The sequence below is a fragment of the Phoca vitulina genome, unplaced genomic scaffold (assembly GCF_004348235.1).
Source record: "Phoca vitulina isolate PV1807 unplaced genomic scaffold, GSC_HSeal_1.0 scaffold47, whole genome shotgun sequence".
Classification (NCBI taxonomy): domain Eukaryota; kingdom Metazoa; phylum Chordata; class Mammalia; order Carnivora; family Phocidae; genus Phoca; species Phoca vitulina.
The window spans coordinates 5,502,626-5,524,319 of NW_022589750.1; the positions used below are offsets into that span (position 1 = coordinate 5,502,626).

Sequence of the window (21,694 nt, forward strand, 5' to 3'; positions counted from 1 at the left end):
CCTCTGGTAAGCTACTTGTCACTTGGGATATTTTGGGGTTTCCCAAAAGACTGCATGCCCTCTAAATATCAATCATCCTTCCGTTCTCGTTATTTCAACTGGAGTCACCTTTTGCGATATTGAGCTACTTTGTGTCACCCGGTAGATGTGTTGGGTGCCTAGATCAAGCGCTATTGGAGGGCAATCGTTGGATGGGGTGACTGTGAGTGGGGGCGAGGAGAATCTGGGATTTGCCAGAAACTCTCACCACACTCCCCTTTCTGAGGGAATATCAGATGTCTGAAACCCTTTAAGGAGCCCGCCTGATGTGCTAGTTTGGCCCAGTGTCAGAGGCCAAGGCCATCCCACCATCTCCCAGATCCATCTCATCACATACCTGGCACTCACGCCCCATCCCACTCCCAGGTAGTTCCAGGGCATTCCAAGGTTGATTTTCCACGGGTAGGATTTCAATAGCACTCAGGGATTTGCTTGAGTCCTTATTGTCAGGAGTATGATCAGTCCCCTGGAACAGAAGGGGTGGAAAATCCTCCTTTTGTGGTGATTACAATAACCACTGGTAGACCAAACACAGCTCCAATGTCTCAGGGCTCATGGGGGCTGCATCTGTCCTGAAGAAGGGGATCACAGCAGGTGGCAGGCAGCTCTCCCAGGGAAACCTAGAGTTTTGTCTTTTTAAGTGAATCTGGCAGAAGACACGTTGTTTTCCTTTGTGGGCATGACAACCCAGGCAGACTGGAAAATTAAAATCCTTGCCTGAAGTGGGGAAGCAGGGCAGGCCCACTAGGGAGAGGCGCTCATACAAAGCCAGACTCCCAGGGGGAGGACCCAGGGGACCCTGAGTCAAAAAGCCTCTGAAGCAAGAGAAGACCAAGACCTAGAGAAGGAGGGGAAACCCACGGGAGCATGGGAATCGATGACCTCACAATGGCATTGTGCCAATGTCACTGGCAACCAACCAGTCATCTTGGGAGGAGCCCCACCTTCTGACACTCCAAACGAGTGTCCTTCGTTTTTTATGAGTTTTTAATGAGGTCTTCTGATGATTCTTCAGGACACTCGTTCGAAAAGCATGCTCCAAAGGCATCTAAGTGTTAACCTATTGGTAGTTTGCAATATTTGCAAGCTGATGGCAAGGGTGACATTAGCATTTAAGAAAGACTTATCCACAGGAACAGAGGCTGGAGGCTGGGAGGAAATCAGGAGATTATCATAGCAATTCCAGAGTGTAGTGATGGGTCCCACCTGCCTCCCTACATTGACCTCTTCATACCACCAAGATTTAAAAGATGGTCTTGCATTAGAAGGGTTACTGATCCTCAAGAAGACGTGAAAGCCTGGGCTGGATTTGAGGTGGGGAAGGAGAGGTGCCTGGCTCCTCCACACACACTTATACTCAGACACATCTAAAATATTGCAACCCACAAACCTGGCCACCGGCCCAGAAAATCTGCCACTCTGAGCGTGAAGGAGAGGGTAAAAAGAACAAGAACATAGAAAGTAGGACAGGCAATCAAGGATCATCACCATGGCCTCTCGCCCATTTTCTTCTGCCTCAAGACTTGATTCATTTACTCATCCATTCATCATTCAAAAACAAAACAAAAAAAACCCCCAAAAAACCTGCACAAGCGCCTCCAAGGAGCCCAGCCCAGGGAGTATTCTGTTAAGGTAAACAGGAAAGAGATGTGATTGATCTCCACCTCCAGAAACGTTCAGCATATTAATAGTTGGGGAGAAGCTCCTCCCACGCAGAAGTGTTTAATCGTCTTTGAAAGAGCAAATAGAAGAGAGAGAAGGAAAAAGGCAAAATTACCTGTGATTAAGCACCGAAAGCAAATGTTGGCAGTAATTTATCAGTTATCGGAAGGTCAAGGATATCACTGTGCATGGAAGGGCCTGAGGATGACTTGACGAAAGTGACACCAGAATTCTAGCTTCAAGGATTGGAAGGGTTTGGGGGGAAGTAAGGAGAAGAAGAGCAGTCCACGTGGGAAGAGGTTGCTGAGCAGAGCATGAGGCGGTGATGGGTGTTGCGGATCATAGAGAAGCCGCTGGTGTGCTCAGTGAGATGAAGAGGTCCTAGACCACGCATAGCTTAGAAAATGCAGTGATGTTGGACAGCATTTCTCAGAGTGTGGTCCAGATTCCAGCTGCAGAAGTATCACCTCAGATGCTTATGAAATGCTAATTCCTGGAGCCGGTCTCGGATCACCTAAACCATCATTCACGGGATGGGGGAAGGGCCCAGAAGTTTTTAATGAGGTCTTCTGATGATTCTTCAGGACACTCGTTCGAAAAGCATGCTCCAAAGGCATCTAAGTGTTAACCTATTGGTAGTTTGCAATATTTGCAAGCTGATGGCAAGGGTGACATTAGCATTTAAGAAAGACTTATCCACAGGAACAGAGGCTGGAGGCTGGGAGGAAATCAGGAGGTTATCATAGCAATTCCAGAGTGTGGTGGTGGGTCCCAAGACTTGAGACTCTAGAACCAATATGCATAGTATCTCTTTGTTTTGTCTCAAGATTCCCATTGATTGAGCCATCGTTTATGTCTTTGGGTATTATCTGTACCCAACAACCTTCCTGTGACTCACTGCAACAGAAACTGCTTTGGCTACATCTGCCACTGAATTGTCCCCAGGGATGTCCAACACCTTATCACCCTTCCTTTTCCCTGGCTCCCCTTCCAAAGACACAGAGGAGCAAACCCACAGGCACATGAGCGCATGCACACACACCCACACCCACAATTTACTGGCTCTGCAGAGAAAACTGGCCAACTCCCGTAACAGTTAAACCAGACCCCGGTGTGAGGATACTCGCTGTCAGCTCCAGCACCTTTGCAGCTGCAGAAGTGAGGGGGGACGATCTGAATCTAAGAGACCTGTTAACTGCTTGTGGTCCACATGTTCTTAGTGGGCGGAGGGCCCCGCCCTACTTCTCTGCTTCCTTCAAGCAGCCTTGGCACCCAGATGAATCTAGATTGTTTCATCACTTTATAGTCTTGTCAGCACATCGATCGATGAGTCCTGAGCGCTAATTAATTGTTATGTTATCCAGCTCAATCCATCAGGAGGCTGATGGCCCTGGCTCGGCACTGTGCCAAGGCCTAGGACTTCCTGAAGGGAGAGAGGGAGGGGGAGACAGGTGATTGAGGGAGTGGAGATGCGATGGGTTGATAAGTCCAGGGACAGACAGGGATGCCAAATCTAGCAGACCATATGCATTGCACGGTGGAGAGGAGCTCCAGGCAAAATCTTGGGATCATTAGCCTTCCTAGTCTTTGTACATCACAAATCTTGCCTTCCTCCCTTCTGCATCAACACCTACCTGCCCACACACCCCAAAACTCCACCCATTGCCTAGAACACCATCTGCCCAAACCCCCAAAGACCATCTTCAGAATTAACCACAATCGCATTTGTCAGAGTGTGTTAATAAGTCTGCGCCAGACAGTTTTTCTATTCGATCCTCCATATCGACTCCCTACCCTACTCAGCATCCTGGGTGCTAACCTTTATGGATTGCTTTGTGGGGCTACCTTGCTCAGTGGATGTTAGTTGGCTTTGGTAAATGGGGAGTCCTGGAAAGAGAAAGGAATGGAGGAGAGTGATGAGGGGGTACCTATTTCCTACCTTACCTCCCAGTCCATTCACGGGGCCCTGGCTGTAGCCCTCAACCAAAGCTCAGGGAGCCCAGTCCAAACAGCTCCCTCCTGCTTTGCGTTCCAGAAGCCACTTCCTTCTTTCACTACTCAGACCCAGTTTGAATAAAACCCCCCACTCTTACTTGCCCCAAGGCACTGTGCTATTCCTTATGGGTTCCCTACATTCTACTCACATCTTTGCAAATGGTCCCTTATTAAAGTCCCCCTAAAATACCCAACTGGATGTGTATCTGTTTCCTGTCAGCACCCTAATTGTGTTAGGTGAAAAAAAAATTCTCTAGGTCAAGTAACTAATAAGGTGGATGATTTAGGACTAGACTTCTCATCTCCCTTTAACACACCCAGTGAATATCCAAGAGGAAAGATGAGGTATGTAGACTCCAAAGCTTCTTTGATCCAGAACCACTCTTCATTCTCTCCCCACCCTCAGAATGCAGAGTATGTATTTCAGGGAAGCCAGATATACACTGACAGCCAAGTGCAGCTAGCAAAGAGGGGCAGAGCCACCAGTAAATGCACAGCTCCTGGGAACCTCTGCTGGAGAACACGAGAGACTTTTTAAATAACCCACAAGCTTTCAGATAATGATGGGTTGTGAAAAAAATACAACCTAAGACCTACTCCTTTCTTTGCCACCAATTTCGTGATGTTGGGCAGGTCACTTCACTTCTCTGGGCCTCTTTTTTTCACCTGCAAAATGAAGTAGCCAAACTTGACCAGTAGATTTTATACTTATAAACACTACAACTGTTTCTTCAAATGAAATCTTAGGTAGAAGACCAATATGGGAGACAGATGGAAACCAAGCTGCTCTGAGTGGGGCAAGGGTTGGGGGTAGAGGAGTGGAGGTGGGTGGGCAGGGCTAAAACACTGCCCACTAGACTCTATTTTTTTTTTTTTTAAGATTTTATTTATGTGAGAGAGAGTGTGAGAGAGAGCACAAGCAGGGGGAGGGGCAGAGGGAGAGGGAGAAGCAGACTCCCCACTGAGCAAGGAGTCCAATGCAGGGCTCAGTCCCAGGACCCTGGGATCATGACCCGAGCCGAAGGCAGACACATAACCGACTGAGCCACCCAGGTGCCCCTACACTCTATTCTTAAGTAGGAGCCCTTGAGGTACCTCCAAGGAATCCATAAGATTTCCTGGAGCCAGTTTCAGAAACACTGTTCTAGAGGTACTCCTGAGCGCCTGCTCTGATGTGAGCACAAGATGGTCTTCACATGGGATCATCATTGCCCCCTCCCCTACCCAGAGGAGGTGGAGAGCCATTGAACTTGCACTTAAGGCAAGGCTGGGGAAAAGCCCCTTGTGGAATCTTCCTCTTTATTTCTGAAAATATCTCCATTTATAGCAACAAGTAATTCCCTTTACCTCAGGGTAAAGGAACTTTGGAAACCATCAGGTGCTCCTAGGAAGTGTCTTCTGTACCAAATGACTTCTCCCAGCAAATAGTCTATTAAAGTGTGTGAATGTGTATGAGATCTGGACACAGGTCTCATTATCCCTGGATACATAATGTTTGGCCCAAAATGTACTGGGGATTTTACTGATACCGAAAGGCTTAAAAGCACCTTTAAGCTCCCCAGAGACTAAGGACCCAGTCCGACTCTCCTTTCTTCCTGATCTCTGCCCTGCGTCTCTTTGGCTGAGCACTGAGGTCTCCAGGCTACTTGGGAGACTCCACCAGCCTGGTTGAGAAACAGGGAGCTGGGGAGGGTGTGCCAAGCACCTGGGTGAAGCTGGCCGGGGCCCAGTGAGACCATGAGCAAATCCTGTCCCCATAAAGCAACTACAAATCTGGACAGAATTGATAAAAACAGCCACTTCAGTCCCCTGGACAATTAACCAAAAAGCTTACAACATCTGAGAAGCATTTATGCTTGAAAAACTGCTGAACTTAAGGTAGGAGTGGAGAGTTTATGACAGTCTTGGGGCTTCTCCCAGCTTCCCCCCAGATCAGTCAGCACAGAGGTTCTGCCAAGATGGGGCCAGCTGTGAGTACTGGCAGCTGTGCGAGTCAGAAGGGACTCACCAGATTTGGGATGTTAGGTGACACCCCTGCCCTCTCACCGCATATGGAAAAGAACCAATACAATTAACGGCTGACTTCTCATCTACAGTAAGGGAGGCCAGAGACAGATGGGAAGCCCCATTCGAAGTGCTGAAAATACCCATCAGCCAAGAATTCTGTAACAGCAAAATTAACCTTCAAAAGTGAAGGTGGAATGAAGACATTCTCAGGTAAACAAAGACTAAGAAAGTTCTCTGGTAGCAGACCTGACTGACAAGAAATATTAAAGAAACGTCACAGGCTGAAAACAAGTGTACACCTGACAGTAATTCACATTCACCGAAAGAAATGAGAAACACTGGAAATGATCACTGCATGGTTAATGTAAGAAACTCTGTACACACTTTTCTCATTTCCTCTCTTAACTTTTTGAAAAGACATAAAATTGTATATATCAATAATTTTAATACTGATCATTGGGTATAATATATGTATACATGTATAAAGAGGAATGTCAGAAACTCTCACTTTTCCTACCTGAAGTTTGGCAGTTCTTCAAGTACAGGTGCTTCTCAGATTATTGTATGCTTTTTGGTCAATATCCAGAGTATTGGATAGATAGATGATAGGTAGATAAATAGATAGATAGATGATAGACAGATACAATGACAGCATAAGGGAGGGAGGTTCGTTGGAGTAATATTGGAGCAAAGTTTCCATGTGCTACTGGGAGTAAGTTAGTCCTGAAGATTGTAATAAGTGAAGGTGCGTATTGTAATCCCTACAGCAATCACTAAGAAAATAACTTTTAAGATATAGTAAAATTGTCAAAGGAATTTAAATGACACCATGTAATAGACAGGCATACCATGCTCATGGATTGAAAGACTCAAAAGAGTAAGCATATCAATTCTCCCAAAATAATATACAGCTTTAACAAAATTCCTATCAATGTCCTCACAAGAGTCTTTGTAGGTATAATCAATATTATTCTAAAATTTATATGGAGTGAAAAAGGAACTAGAGTAGATAAAATAATTGTTAAAAGGAGAAATAAGCTGGGAGAGATCAGACTACTCAATTTCAAGAAATATATGGCTACGTTAATCAAGACTTTGTATTCATAGGGAATATAGTCAATGGTATTGTGATAGTGTTGTATGGTGCAGATGGGAGTTACACTTGTGGTGAGCACAGCATAACATATAGACTTGTCAAATCACTATGTTGTACACCGAAAACTAATGTACCATTGTGTGTCAACTATACTTCAATAAAAACAAAAGACTGTTCCTGAAAAACAAAAACAGAAAGATTATTTAGTATTGGCAGAGAAAGGACATGTAGATCAATGGAACAGAATAGAAAACCCAGAAATAGATTCAAACAAATATATCCAACTTTTTTTTAACAAATATGTAAAAGCAACTAGATGGAGGAAAGAGAGCCTTTTCAAGAAATGATGCTAAAGTAATTGGCCATCAGAAAGAAAGAAAGAAAGGAAGGGGGGAAAAAAGCTCTCAACTTAAACCTAAGTCTCATACTTTGTATAAAAATTAACTCAAAATGGGGCGCCTGGGTAGCTCAGTTGATTAAGCATCAGACTCTTGATTTCAGCTCAGGTCATGATCTCAGGGTCATGAGATCAAGCCCCATGTCAGGCTCTGCTCTGGGCATGAAGCCTGCTTAGGATTCTCTCACTCCATCTCCCTCTGCCCCTCCCCGCCAATTCTCTCTTTAAAAAACAAAACAAACAAACAAACAAAACTTGAAATGGATCATGGACTTAAATGTAAAACATAAAATATCTAGGGAAAAAAAACAGGAGAAAATTAAAAATCTTCAGGACTTAGGGCTTAGAAAAAAGTTTTGGACTTGACACCAAAAGCACAGTCTATAAGATAAAAAATTGATAAATTGGACTTCATCAAAATTAAAACTTTTGTTCCACAAAAGGCTCTGTTAAAAGGATGACAAGACAGGCTACAGTCTGGGAGGAAATATTTACAAACCATATATTCTATAAGTAACTATTATCTAGGATATAAAAAGAACTCTCAACATTTAATAGGAAAAATGCAAACAATCTGATTACAAATGGGCAAAAGTAATTAAGAGACATTTCACTGAAAAAGATATACAGATGAAAAATAAGCCCATGAAAAGATGTTTAACATCATTAGCCATTAGGGAAATGCAAATTATAGCCACAATGAGATATCACTACACAGCTATCATAGCTAACTAAAAATGGCTAAAATAAAAAATAGTGACAACACCAATTGCTCACAAAGATGTGGAGAAACTGGACCACTCATTTGTTGCTAATGGGAATGTAAAACAGCACAGCCACTCTGGAGGACAGTTTGGCAGATTCTTTAAAAGATTAAACATAAACTACCACACAATCCAGCAGTTGTGTTCCTGGGCATTTATCCTAGAAAATTAAGACATGTTGACAAAAACCTGCACGTGAATGTTTATAGTAACTATTCATAATATAACAAAACTGAGAACCCAGATGTCCTTCAGAAGATGAATAGTTAAGCTGTGGTACACCCAGATCATAGAATATTCACTGCAATAAAAAGTAATGAGCTATTGATACACCAACAACCTGGTGGGTCTCCAGTGAATTATGCTTGATGAAAGAATCCAATCCCAAAAGTTACATGCTGTATGATTCTATTTATATAACATTCTTGAAATAACAAAAGTGATAGAAATGATGGACAGGTTAATGGTGGCCAGGGTTTAATGAAGGGGTGGGTACAGGAAGGAAGTGGGTGTGGCTATACAAGGGCCACAGGAAGAATCCTCCTAGTGATGGAAATGTTCTGCACCCTGACTGACTCAATGTCAGTATTCTGGTTTTGATACAATCTATGGTTTTGTAAGGTGTTACCACTGGGGAAGTTGGCTAAAGGTTATACAAGATATCTGTAGTCTTTCTTCTAGTTGCGTGTGAATCTATAATTATCTCAAAATAAAAATCTTCGTGGTAGAAAATGATACCATGAAGGCAACATTTCTTTTTCTTATAAATCTGTGATTGGGGCAGGGCTCAGTGGGTCTACTTGTTTCAGCTTGGGCAGCTGGAAGGCTGGGGGCTGGAGTCATGTGAAGTCTTCCTCACTCACACATCTGCCGGTTGATGTTGGTTGTGGACAGATATCTTAGCTGGAGCTTCCAGCCCTTACCTGTAGGCTTCGCATGTGGCATGGACTTCCTTACAGCATGGGATCCAAGGTTGAGTGTGCCTCAAGAGAAACAGGTGAAACCCACATGACCTTTTGCAACCTCGCTGTGGAAGTCAACAGTATTACTTCTGTTGCACTATGCTCACTGTGGCAGTCACCAAAGCCCTACAGTTTCAAGGAGGTGGAGAGGATACTCCCTCTAATGTTGGAGTGGGAATGTTCTGGGAGAACATGTGGGACTAGAACTATAACTGTGGCTGTTTTTATAAAATATAATGTGCCACGGTCTCTAAAGGCTGACCTTCTCTCTTCCAAATCTACAGGACTGCCCCATAGCTACATAGTTTACATGTCATGGATCCAACCATGCAGAGAGACCAAACCTCTCTTATAATTCCTCATTTCTGGAAAAGGAGCTCTAACTGGCCCAGGCTGAGTGTGGTATTCACACCTTGTCAAATCAGCCATGACCTAGAGTTTGGCCTATATTAAGGGGAGCAGGGTCATGTCACATACAACTATAGCCACGAGGTGGGGGGCCACAATAGAAGGGAGGACAGTTTGGGGCACCTGGATGTGTCAGTCCATTAAGCGTCCGACTCTTGGTTTTGGCTCAGGTCATGATCTCAGGGTCCTGAGATCGAGCCCTGAGTCAGGCTCTGCACTCAGTGGGGGGTCTGTTTGAGGATTCTCTCTTTCCCTCTTCCTCTGCCCCTCCCCACCACTCGCTCTTGCCCTCTCTCTCTCTAAAATAAATACATAAATCTTTTTTTTTTTTTTTAAAGAAGGGAGGACAGTTTCCTGAGCAGGAGGACTTGCTTCTAGCTATCAAGGCAATCCAGAAAGTGCCAAAGCACATAAGGTAGATTTTCTTTAAAAACTGTGTGCTCTGTCAAGAGACAAGCATAAAACAACATGACACAGAAAGGTTAGATGTAAAAGGATAGGCAAAGTTTATCAGGCAAATGCAAACAAAAGGAAAACTGGGTTGGTAATATAAATATCAGATCAAGAGGACTTAAAGACAAGAAAAGGCATTAAGTAGGACAGAAAGGGTTATTTAATGTTGATAAAGAGGGCAGCCACAAAAAAGACATAAGTACCATGAGCCTTTTTGTGCTGAATGATGTTGCTAGGGAATACATAAAAGCAATTCCATGACAAATACCAAGAGAAAATGACAGGAACACATAGTGGGAGATCCTAATACACGTCCCTCCATCTCTGACAGAACAAGTAGGCAACGAATGAATTAGGATGGAGGAGAACTGAATGATGTATTTCATGTGTTTGATTGAATAAATATATGCCCATTATGTACCCTCCAAAAAGAAAATATACCTTTTCTCTAAGTACTCATGAAACATTTATAAAAATCGATTGTATAGTAGCCCATAAAGGAAATCTCAATAAATTCCCCAAAGACCATGATACAATGAGACAGAAAATTAAGGGCCAAAGCTCAAACCAGCACACCCAAACACTTCAAAATGTAACAACACTCTACTAAAGAACTCTTGGGTCAGAGGGAAAACCAAGGCTGCAATTACAGATCATTTAGGACATTGCAACAATAAGAACATTGACGAGAAGGTGTCAGAGATGAAATCAGAGCTAAAAACCTTATATTATTAACAGAAAAGAGGAAAAGTAAATAGACCAAAGATTTGAGCCCAGAAATGAGAAAACAAAAGCAACCCAAACCAAGGAAAATTAGGAGGGCAGAAATGAACAAGTCCAAAAGCATAAAATAAGATTTGAAGACAAAACAAAGAATACATATGTATAAGGGGTAGTTCTTGGAAAAAGAATAATAATACGAAAAAATTGCTGATCCAGAAAATTTTAACACAGAAAACTAAGAATAAGAAAAGATTTAGAATTTCATATAGAGAGGGCTTTTTTTTTTTTTTTTTGAGGAATGTTATAGTTTTAAGCTAAAAAAGTTACAAAGTTCCAGTGGATATATTTAGGAAAAATAGAAACTACAAGTTGAATTTAGAGTTGGAAAACTGAATGGATTAATATGTAAAGAAAATGTTGCCAAGTGTGAGAAGCACTGCACATAATGGTTAAGGATGGGGGCTTTCATGCCAGCCTGCCTGGGTTTGCATCCCCAGCTTCACCTGTTGGGCCAATTACTGACCTCTCCAAACCTCAGTTTCCCTAGCTCTAAATTGGTGATTATAACAACATCCATCTCCCAAATTTTTTGTTGTGCAGTCAATGAAATACTAAGTCAGCCCCCTATACGGTACTAACAAAAACTCCCCAAAAGACACTAGACATTATTTATTATTGTATTCCTCCAAACTTCCGAAGAACAGGTATCTCATGTGCTATATTAATAGTTTCAGGGCACACAGAAAATTTGAATGCTATTCACCTAACTCAACGAAATCATTATCTTGATGCACACGCTTGATATCTTAGCAAAAAAAAGACAAACTTTCTTTATGAATATATATGAATTAAATAAATATATGCAAAGGGTGCCTGGGTGGCACAGTCAGTTAGGTGTCAGACTCCTTGTTTTGGCTCAGGTGGTGATCTCAGGGTGGTGAGATTGAGCCCTGTGTCGGGCTCTGTGCTCAGCAGGGGGTAGTCTGCTTGAGATTCTCTCTCTGTCCCTCCCCCCACTCACTGTCTCACTCTCTCTAAAATAAATAAATAAATATTTTTAAAAATTTATAAATAAAATATATGCAAATAGAATCCAATGTTGTAATGAAATAATACGACACCAAAATCAAATTAAGGGAATTCCCAGGTAGAGATGAATGGCTTAAATTATATAATTTAATGCTTACATTATGGATGTGTACTATAGAGTATTCTATAGAAAGGACTATTGTGAACCCATATAAAATATTTCAAGGAATATTTCAAAATGTGAAAATACATTCAAGATACGTTGTCCATTAAGTATAAAGGAAACATATTAAAAGTAGTATATTTGAGACGCTTGCATCTGTGGAATCTATGCATATTTATCTGTGCGTGTATATGTACATATGCCTATGAACATTTAGGTTCCTTCTTTTTTCCTTTTCTTTGCTACAAAATTTTATAAATTTTTATAAATTTTAGTTTATTATAGTTTTATAAAAACTATAAAAATGTTGCAATGAATAACCTCACACATTTGTTATTTTGCACAAATGTGAGGATCAAATCATCGTACTTATCTGTATTTTTCTGCATCTTAAGAGCTGAAAGCTGATTCGCACTTGTGCAAAATGACAAATGCAAAAGGTAATTCATTGTAATACTGTGTGTGTGTCTGAATGTAAACATACACATAGTAATTTCCAGGGGGAGAGAAAGAAAAGGAAATATAACAAAGTGTCATCGTGGTTATTTTAAGACAGTTTTAATTTTCTCCTTTATGCTTTAAATTTCTTCCCTTAATTAAATGTTAGCAAAACATTTGAAGTGTGATTCAAACAAAAGGAAAAGCATTGCACTTGTAAACAAGATATCTAAATGCAAGACATTTATCCTGCTTGCAAATGCATCTGTAAAGAAAAATGATAAGGACTACCTCAAAGAAGACATTTAAAGAGGTTTTTTTACAGTTTGGAAATGGGTAGGCCAATAACATATATACAAATCAAAATCGGTCTGAATATTCATTCTCAAAAATGTAGGTGGATGTGTTTAGCACAAAGCACAGAGCACAACTGGTGACCAGGAATTATTAACTGAACTGAATTGATGTCCCTTTCCTCAGTGGCACCTAGACTCTAATATGGAAGATTAAGAGTGTTTCTGTCTAACTGCCACTCACCATCCTTCCACTGGGCTCTTCCATTTTTTACAGCTGTCTCTAATGCTGCCATATTGCCTAAAAACAAATAAACCAAAAAATAACAACAACAGGAGCAATGAAACTGGTTTTCTCCTTGCCTCTGGAGGACAAACAAAAAGGGAAAAAAAAAATTATCCTTTATCTCCCTTCCTGGATTCTCTCCTCTTGCTTAAATCCAGGTCCGGTGTAGCATTAATTCAACCTTTGGCAAATGGTCTTTTCCCTGGATATAACTTAATATTCGGTCTTAGGAGGGAAGAATACCATTATGTGAGAAATTCTAGCTTGCTGCCCAAACCCACATCCCCTTTGGATAATGTCCATGACTACTTAAAGAGTCTAGTCTGAACCAAAGGAACGATGTCATGATTCTGTTAGTAGGGGAGTTTTTGTCTAGTAGGAGTACCCAGGATGATTTGTCTTAGAAATGGCCAGGGTCTAGAGCTAAGAGGAATCTGGACAAAAAGATATATTATGGGCCTGGATTTTGGAGGTGGCTATAGGAACAGGATTTGGGGAGAATGAAGGGAGGGAAATGATGGACCATGACTGGGGCTTGCAAGCCCATAGAACATTAGTGCCACGGACAGACAGAAGCTTGACCATGGGACAATAAAATGATGAGAAGGCTCAGCTCACTTTGGGACACAGTGGTTTGGAATAAGGGCAGGAATTTCGAGGGCATGTCTGTAAGCTGTTTAGAATCGAACCCTACAGACCAGACCAGATGGACCTTCAACAAGAGGTGTATTTGAGAACTATCAGTTTGTGCAAGAAGATAGAGCCTTCATGAAGCATCAGTATGTCGGGAATACAAGAGGTGAAGGGGTCTGGTGAGGAAGCTGAATAGTGAGCAGCCAGAGGCTAGGATGCGAGGGGCAGAAAAGATGGTTTCAATAGCAAGATGAAAGGAAACAGAAGCAGATCTTCTAGCCCCAAGATGATGGCATGGCTGTAAACCATGGTTTAGAAAAACTAAAGCAAAGACTTCATGCCTCCTTCCCCCCTTGCTTTAGTTGAAATTAGAGGCAAAAATACAATGTTGAATTAAAGTAATAACATAGGGATGAAGTATTCTTTCGTGGCAAAAACCACAGCTGCATTCAGTTTCAGAAGCCCTTAGAATGCCTTGAACTCTGCGCTTTGGCAACTGGGACCCTATTAATTTTGTGACTTGTTCAATCCATGTGGACTTTGCCATTTATAATAAAAAGAAATGCTTTGGAAATGTTGGGCTGTGTCATGTAGAGGCAGGACAGAGCCTAGAACCCAGGACTCCTGATCCCAAGCAGTGGACAGTTCACGTCAGCTTGTCCCATCCGAGGATACACCCAGACACCTGTGTATAAAGAGTCAGGATGAATCAAAGCCCCGTAAAAGTATAAGCACCTTAAGTTAGGGAATCCTCTTCCTGGCTAGCCACACCCTAAAACACCCGTTCCCCCCCAAAAAGGATCTCCTTCCCCTGCCCGGTTCCCCACCCCATGTGTGTATACTTGCCAAATGGCCCTTAGTCTCCATCCATCCTTCTCCTCCACCCACCTCCACCCCAACAAACCTCTGTTGCCAGTCAGCCAGATCCACAGATGTGGGTGGGTCTCCATGGTGACAGCGGACGTCTTGGTGCAGAAGGAGAGAGACACAAACAGCAGAGGAAGGTTCTTTGCGCCTAACACACCGCCTTCTGCCCTCACTTTTCCAGGGCATCAGGCTTCAGAAGGGCATCCTTGGACTCAGAGAAGCACATTAGATGTCAAGAGAGGTGCTATTGTGCGGGAGAAAAAATGGAATGCCTGAACTCTTCTTTAAACATCTCTTTTCTATGATTTCCAGGTGATCATCAGTATAACCATCCGATTTTAAGCAGTGCTGCCCAGACCCCTACACATGGTGAGAGATGGCTGTGAGCGCTCCGTATTCCATCCCCATTCCGAGTGGTTCCACCCTGACTACTGATGCCCATCAGGCATCAGACATATGGTCATGACTCACTGATGCTCAGGAGGTGTAAGGAGCCCACGATGGCTCAGTCCCACCCTTACACCATTGACCCCCTCGTGTCCTGTCTCTGAAACTGGAGAGACCTTCCACCATGAAAGGGAAGGAGTGAGACCCTCTCTTAGCCCATTCTCATGTGCAATCTAGATCACTTCTTGCGGTCATCAATTCCATATGTCCACAGCAAGGAGTGAGCACTCTCCTTGGCCCCAGGCTGCTTGTGGTACCATTTACTAATGGCATGGGACTTGGCATATAAACCCTATCAATCCACCCCAAACCAAGTAAGATTTGCTAACACTCAAAACCAGACTGGGTGACCTGAGCATTAGCCCCTGGGCAGGGGAGGAAGATGAAGGTTGTAGAGCACAGGAGTGTGCAGACAGCCCCAGAGGTTTACAAAACCAAGTTTCCTTTTTAACACTTCCTCCTGCCAGGTTGCAACATAACATCTGGAACGGCAGAGAAAAACTATTTTGGGCACCCGCTCAAAACTTGGTAGGACATAAGACAGACATGTAAATTATGAACTATCAGTCATTCCTCTGTCTTTGCTCTGAAGGAGTGAAAACATCATTAAATTTTAGTGAGAGAGAAACTCAAAACAAAGATAAAATCTGCAGCTCGCTTGGCAGAGAGACCTACCACCCTCCTGTGAGATTATGCTCTGCGTCAGCCCTGAGGTGTTGAGCATTATAATTAGGAGGCTAGAACTGGACTATTTTGATGTCCCCCTCTAGGGCTAGGCTCCTGGTGGAAATGCGTGATGAAAGCAATAGTTTAATAAGCTGTTTCAGGTTGTGGGGTCTAGGAAAAAACCAGAACTGGAAGACATTAGAGAGATCAGTTAAGAGCAGGTCCCAGGGGCGATGTGGACAGTGGGAAAAGACAGAAGGGTTCAGATAGGAAACACGATGGAGAAGGAATCGAGAAAACTTACTCACTGAATTTGGCTGACAAGAGTCAACTGTGAGTAAAACGGTGAGCTATGCTCAATTAGAAGAGTGGGGGTTTTTAGTAATGCAATCTGGAGAGGCAAGAAAGCAGCCTGTGTGTAGGGGAGATGAAGCTGTTGATGGCGAATTTGGATCTGGACATCTGAAGCTGGAGAGAACCATAGGATAGTCAAGAAAAATGATTCAGCAGGCAGCTAGAAATGCAGAGATGCAGTCTGGAGGCAGGTTACAGCTGAATATGTAGTTATGCTTTGGAAGCAGGAACAGACGGCCTGGGAGTGGGGGCAGCCTGTGCAGAGAAGACTGAATGAGAAAAGCAGAAGGCAGAAGCAGAGAGCCTGGGGGATGCCCATGGTGATGACACAGCTGTAGGAAGAGGAGCCAGAAAAGGCAAGCGAGGAGTGCTCCACTCACTCCTGAACATTCTGGAAGGATAAGTAGGAACTGGTTTTCTCCAGAAGGAGCCAACACAAGCACAGCCTCCTGAGGACAGAAGGAGGAGCCATTCTTCCCTGCTCCTCTCCCGGTCTTTTCTTTTTCCACCTGGTAGAAGGGGGCAAGGGTAGGTAGATCTGGTCCTTGCCCTTGAGCAGCTCACAGCCTGGTAGGAGCAGGGTTTTCTCTGCATTTCTTCCTTGGAGGCTACACTTTCCCCCAGGAGCTGGCAGACTGGCTATCAAAGGGGAAGATGGCCTGTGTCAACTTGATTAACCAAAGAGCATTAGTTGGATCCTGATCTGGGGCCAAACACTATGAAGGCATCAAATTGGAAAGCAAGATTTCTGCTGTCAAGGACATTGCCATCTTTGGTGATCAACAAGACCAGCTCAAGTCAACTGATCAGAGATCACATAGACAACTAAACTGGGTGGGATTGCCTGGAAAAGCAATAGGGGCTTGAAGACCAGATATCACTGTGGGCTGAAAAGATGTGACATCGCCATAGCAAGGAGTCTTGAGCAAAGAGAGAATTTGGACAGAGGATGAGTAAGGAAGGGCATTGCAATAGGAAAGAGAGCATAAGCAAGGGGGCAGGGGTAATCATGGCGGAGACAGAAGACAAAGAAGAGCTGGCCTTAGCTCAGCAGCGTGAGTTGGAGAACAGCGGGGCTGATGGGAAGAGCATCCAGAAATGTTGCATTTGGAAGTGGGTGAGCTGAGCTATGCCCTCAGTGGGAGTATGATGCCAAGAGGCAGAGGGAAGTTTATTCTTCTCCAGCATCACCGAAAGTGAAGAAAGGAGAGCTAGGGGACCAGTGGCTGTTACCCAGCTCTGGATAGCAGTGCTCCCAGCTTCCTGCCCACTCCACTTCCTGGCATCCATCCCGATCCATACCAGGGAGGCTCTTTCTGCACAGCACGTTCTGATCTCTCGGGGATGTAGAGCATCCCTCACCCCCTCACATATGTACTGAGCTGGCAAGAACACCAGCTCATTGGCTGGGCTCCCCTGGCTCCATCCCCAGTGTTTGGGGGGACCAGTGAAGCCAGGAAGAATAGAGAAGCTGGGAGTTCCCTGGAGTGAGGCTGCCCTTGGACCAAGCCTAGCAGGTGCTCCTCTTTGCCCCCCACTTCACAGAATTCCTGACTTCCATAGTTCGGCACTCTCTTTGCCAAGAGGCAGGGGGAAGCCAAAGCCTGGCCCTTCTTGGGGGTCCCAAACCATAGAGGATAGAGGGACAATGACAGAGCCACCTGCCTACCTCATTTTGGGGAATGGTACCACTGTTGACTTCCTGCTGAGGCACAGCAAGTCCGTCAAGCACCAAGGCATGCTTGCTTCCTTCCTTCACAACCACTCCCTCACCCATACCTGCATCTTCTCTCTCCCCCCAACCACAGAGCCCAGCTCAGCTCATTCACCTCATTAGTCATCCACCTCATCGCCTGCTCATCTTCTCTTCCATTCCTCCTCCCGTTCCCCACCCCCTCTCCGGTCTAGCATTGAACACACTTCCTTCTGTCTCTTCAGAGTTTGGAATCTCAAGGCTCTGTCTCAAGGGAAGGAGGGAGGAAAGGGGAATGATGTGCTAAGCATTTTGCCTACATTCTTTCCTCCAATGGCTCAGAGATAGCCAAGGGGGCCTTAGGTGAGGTACTAGAGGAGGAGGAAATAGCTTTGTAGCTCACAGTGGCCTGTTGGGTGCAGGGCTTGGGGAGGCCCAAGGCAGAAGGGGTGATGTGAGGGATGGAATGACATCATGGACCGTGTGGGATAGAGTCTTGGTGGAGTTGGGGTCCTGGACCCAGTTCCATGGATATGTGGACAAGACCAGTCACTCCACCTCTTTCAAATTCAGATTTTTCTGAGCCTGAGAGCTATGAGGGAAAGGACAGAACTTTCACACCAAAGTAGACAATTTTATGACCCCCCCCCCCAGCTCTATCAGGCTTATGTTTTCATCAGACATACATGGGGAGAAGGAGTTTGCCATTCAAGTAAGGGCAAGCCACCAGCATGGCCACTGACAGCTAAAGCAGAACCTGCCCCCAGGCTTGTAGACAACTGGAACTGGGCATGAGGGAAACTGAGTCACCAGCAACCCGTGTCCTAGCACAGGGGACCAGGAAAGCAGGATGAGGAGTGAGAGACAGAACCTGGACCCTCCCCTCCTACCTGCCCTCTGTCCTCCCTAATGCCATGCACCCCTCCCTTCTTTTGCAGAGAAGCCACGGATGAACAACATCCTGACATCGGCCACCGAGCCCTATGACCTCTCCTTCTCCCGCTCCTTCCAGAACTTGGCCCACCTGCCCCCATCCTATGAGTCTGCAGTGAAGACCCACCCTAGCAAGTACTCATCCTTGAAGAGGCTAAGTAAGTGGGTTTTCTCGGGCTTGGGGTCTGCCCCTGCAACCTCTGTGACATCCTCCTGTGTTTGTCTCTCTTGCCCTACACCTGAGGGGACAGGTGTGGAGTTCCAAGAATAAAGAGTGAGGCCATGTGAGTCTAAGGAGCCTCTGGACATGGGTGGGCTGAAGACCCATTAAGACCCTTTACAATGCCAAGAAGGTACACAGCAGGAGAGCTCTTCTTTCCTAGCTTCTGCCCCTTGGACCTTCTGCCTCCATGTCCCCATGGGGCTATTTTCATGACCACCCAACTGTGGGGCTGAGCCTTTGCTTGACGCTACGGGGTAACCTACCCTGATGAAATTCATCCCGTGGGTCTACCTACATCAGCCACCTCCAAGGTAGAATGGTGAACTTCTATGGCTAGAAGTGGGGATCCCTAATGATCCGAGGAATCTGATGAATGGCGGGGAAGAGGGAGGAAGGATCTACCCATCCGGGACCCTCTGGGCAAACAGTGGAACAGTCAGCGTTCCCACATTCTGCAGAGATTTGGAAAACCCTAGGAAGCCTCATTCCTGAAATTTGGGGCAAAGCAGGCTTATGTGTGTCCTGCGTTAAGTTCAAGGGTATAGCAGTCCCTGTGAGCATGGGAGGGCCTCCTGGATGGAGAGAAGGGTGGAGCATTGAATGAGATGCACATAGAGGATGGTCCTGGCCTGCTCATGTTGTGGGCACAGTCGAAGTAGGTGTCGGCTTGATTCTGTGCACATGTGGGGCTGGAGGCCGGTGTGTTGGCTTCCTAGACGCTGGCTGTTACTCAGAGAAGGTGTTACTATGTTCCTAAGTTACCAGCTAAGCATGTTCACGAGTGCCTCCTGGTTGGAGCATCTTACTTCCCTATAGCAACCCAGCTTCCTTGGAGAGAGGCTCTGAACCTCATCAGAAGGCCACCAACTGCTTCCTTGAGTGTTTCAGCCAGAGCCGTCCTGTTTCCGGACCTGTTTCCAGCACCGGAGCAGGATCTCAGGGGCTTGGCCGTGCCAGCAACTCTGCCCCGAGCTCCCGGGGGACCTTCATGTACCCCTGGATACTCAGGGGGGTCCTGGACCAGGGGCATCAGCATTGCCTGGGAGCCAGTGAGAGAGACTCCCAGGTCCACCCTGGGCCAGGAGGTCTGAATCAGAATCTGCATTTCACAAGCCCCCCGACTGCGTTTGCACATTCAGTGGAGAAGCTCTCCTCCACCTGTCTGGGCTGTGGGGTCCTGGTTCAGCCCTGGCTGCCCTGTCAGTGTCACCCCAGCTGACTTCTCTCCCTCTCTCTCCCTCCCCCTCTCCCCCCAGCTGACAAAGAGGCTGACGAGTATTACATGAGGAGGCGGCACCTGCCGGACCTGGCTGCCCGCGGCACCCTCCCCCTCAACGTCATCCAGATGTCCCAACAGAAGCCCTTACCTCGAGAGCGACCCCGCCGGCCCATCCGGGCCATGTCCCAGGACAGGGTTCTGTCCCCGGAGCGGGGCCTGCCCGACGACTTCGGCTTGCCCTACGACCGCATCCTGTCCGACGAGCAGCTGCTGTCCACCGAGCGCCTGCACTCCCAGGACCCGCTGCTGTCCCCGGAGCGGACGGCCTTCCCTGAGCAGTCCCTGTCGCGGGCCATCTCGCACACGGACGTCTTTGTGTCCACGCCCGTGCTGGACCGGTACCGCATGACCAAGATGCACTCCCATCCCAGTGCCTCCAGTAACTCCTATGCCACTCTGGGCAAGAGCCAGACGGCCGCCAAGCGTCAGGCCTTCGCCACCCGCAGGCACAACACGGTGGAACAGCTGCACTATATCCCCGGTCACCACACCTGCTACACAGCCAGCAAGACGGAAGTGACCGTGTGACTGGCGGGGCGGGGCGGGGCGGGGCCGCCAGGCGGGGCGGGGCGGGGCGGGGCGGGGCGCAGAGCCTGCCTCTGGCCCTGGGCGGCTCCCCTCCCTCGTCCCCCCTGTAGGACGTGGGGGTGGGCCTCCTCTGCCCAGAAAGCCAACCCCCCGGGGGGGGGGGGGGGGGGGGGGGGGGACACAGCCCGGTGGCCTGGCTCAGCACACTCAGACCTGGGATCTAGAGCGATCTCTCTCACTCTTCCAAGAAGCATCGAGGGGAGCGAGGAGAGGTGCTAGGCCCCAGTCCCACCCCACCCCTGCCCCCAACCCCCACCACCACTAACTCCCTTTCAGCCCCATGTCCCTCTCCCCCCTCCAGGGGGCTCAGCGTTGGGTTCTGTCGGCCAAGAGACCCTGGCCTGACCTTGGTTCGAAGCCGCCTGGCTTTGGACTGGCCAGCAGGTGCAGTCAATGGGCTGACCCAATAGGCTACTTGGTCTCGTTCATTTACCTACAACCGCGTCACAGAAATCTTCTAGTGCCTACAAACTGCCTGCTCGCTCTCTCGGAGCCAGGGAGCTGCTGTGTCCATAAGCACAATAACGTTCTCTTCTGCCTGCTGGAACGCTCTGGTCCCCACTGAGTGGCCCTTCCTTCGTTGACCCCCTCGGGGCACCCCCTGCCCTGTGCCCCTCCCCCAAGGCCCGGGAGATGGAGAGGGGTTTCCTTTCTTCAGCTGCCTCCCCAATGTTGGGAACCCCCCAGTTCTAGCTGGCTGCCCCCCCCCCGCAGGCCCCCCAGGACCCCCTCCTCTAGCCTAGCTGTTTGACCCCTGAGCTCTCTGGGGCTTTGCTCCAGTCCTCCCAGAGGAGAGTCACAATGGGGTGAAGGGACTTTGGGGGTGCCTTCCCCAGCAACCTATTTCCACACTTCCTCCAGGCCTCTAGGTCTGAACTATGACCCGACACTTAGGCCTGCTTTCCCCTCCTTTGCTCTGCTCCCCAGAGGCCTCTGCCCATGGCCAGAGAGTGGAGGGCGGGGGGGCACTGTGATGCCCTGGGCCTCAGGGGCTTGCCATTCCCATCACCCCAGGCTCTGCCTGTCTCCCACTGTGCAGGTCAGGCAGGCAGAGGCAGAGGCCTCTAGAGAGGGTGGCTCAGCCCCCAGCCAAGGAGGACCCCAGGTGGTGGTCCTGCGCCTTGCCCACCCCTCTCTCCCCACCACTGCCCACCTGCTTGGCCCCTTCTCTGTTCAGTGCTCACTCTCTCTGCCTCCTCCCCCTGTAGTTCCATCACCTAGACCAGTGCCTCCTCTGGATCAAAGCAACAGAGACCCATTAGCAAACACAGAAAATGGTACTCCAGGCTATGGGTC

General features: G+C 46.7%; 1 protein-coding gene across 1 annotated transcript in view; it reads left to right on the forward strand.

Moving 5' to 3' along the window:
* Nucleotides 1–20,366, forward strand: part of SHISA6 (shisa family member 6) — a gene marked incomplete at its 5' end in the record, with an annotated part of 270,201 nt that extends 249,835 nt beyond the window's left edge. Inside the window, 3 exons of the mRNA XM_032431681.1 lie at nt 14,528–14,584; nt 18,314–18,466; nt 19,788–20,366. Of these exons, the coding sequence (XP_032287572.1) occupies nt 14,528–14,584; nt 18,314–18,466; nt 19,788–20,338 (761 nt within the window). The remainder of the gene's footprint in view (nt 1–14,527; nt 14,585–18,313; nt 18,467–19,787) is intronic.
* Nucleotides 20,367–21,694: the final 1,328 nt, after the last annotated feature.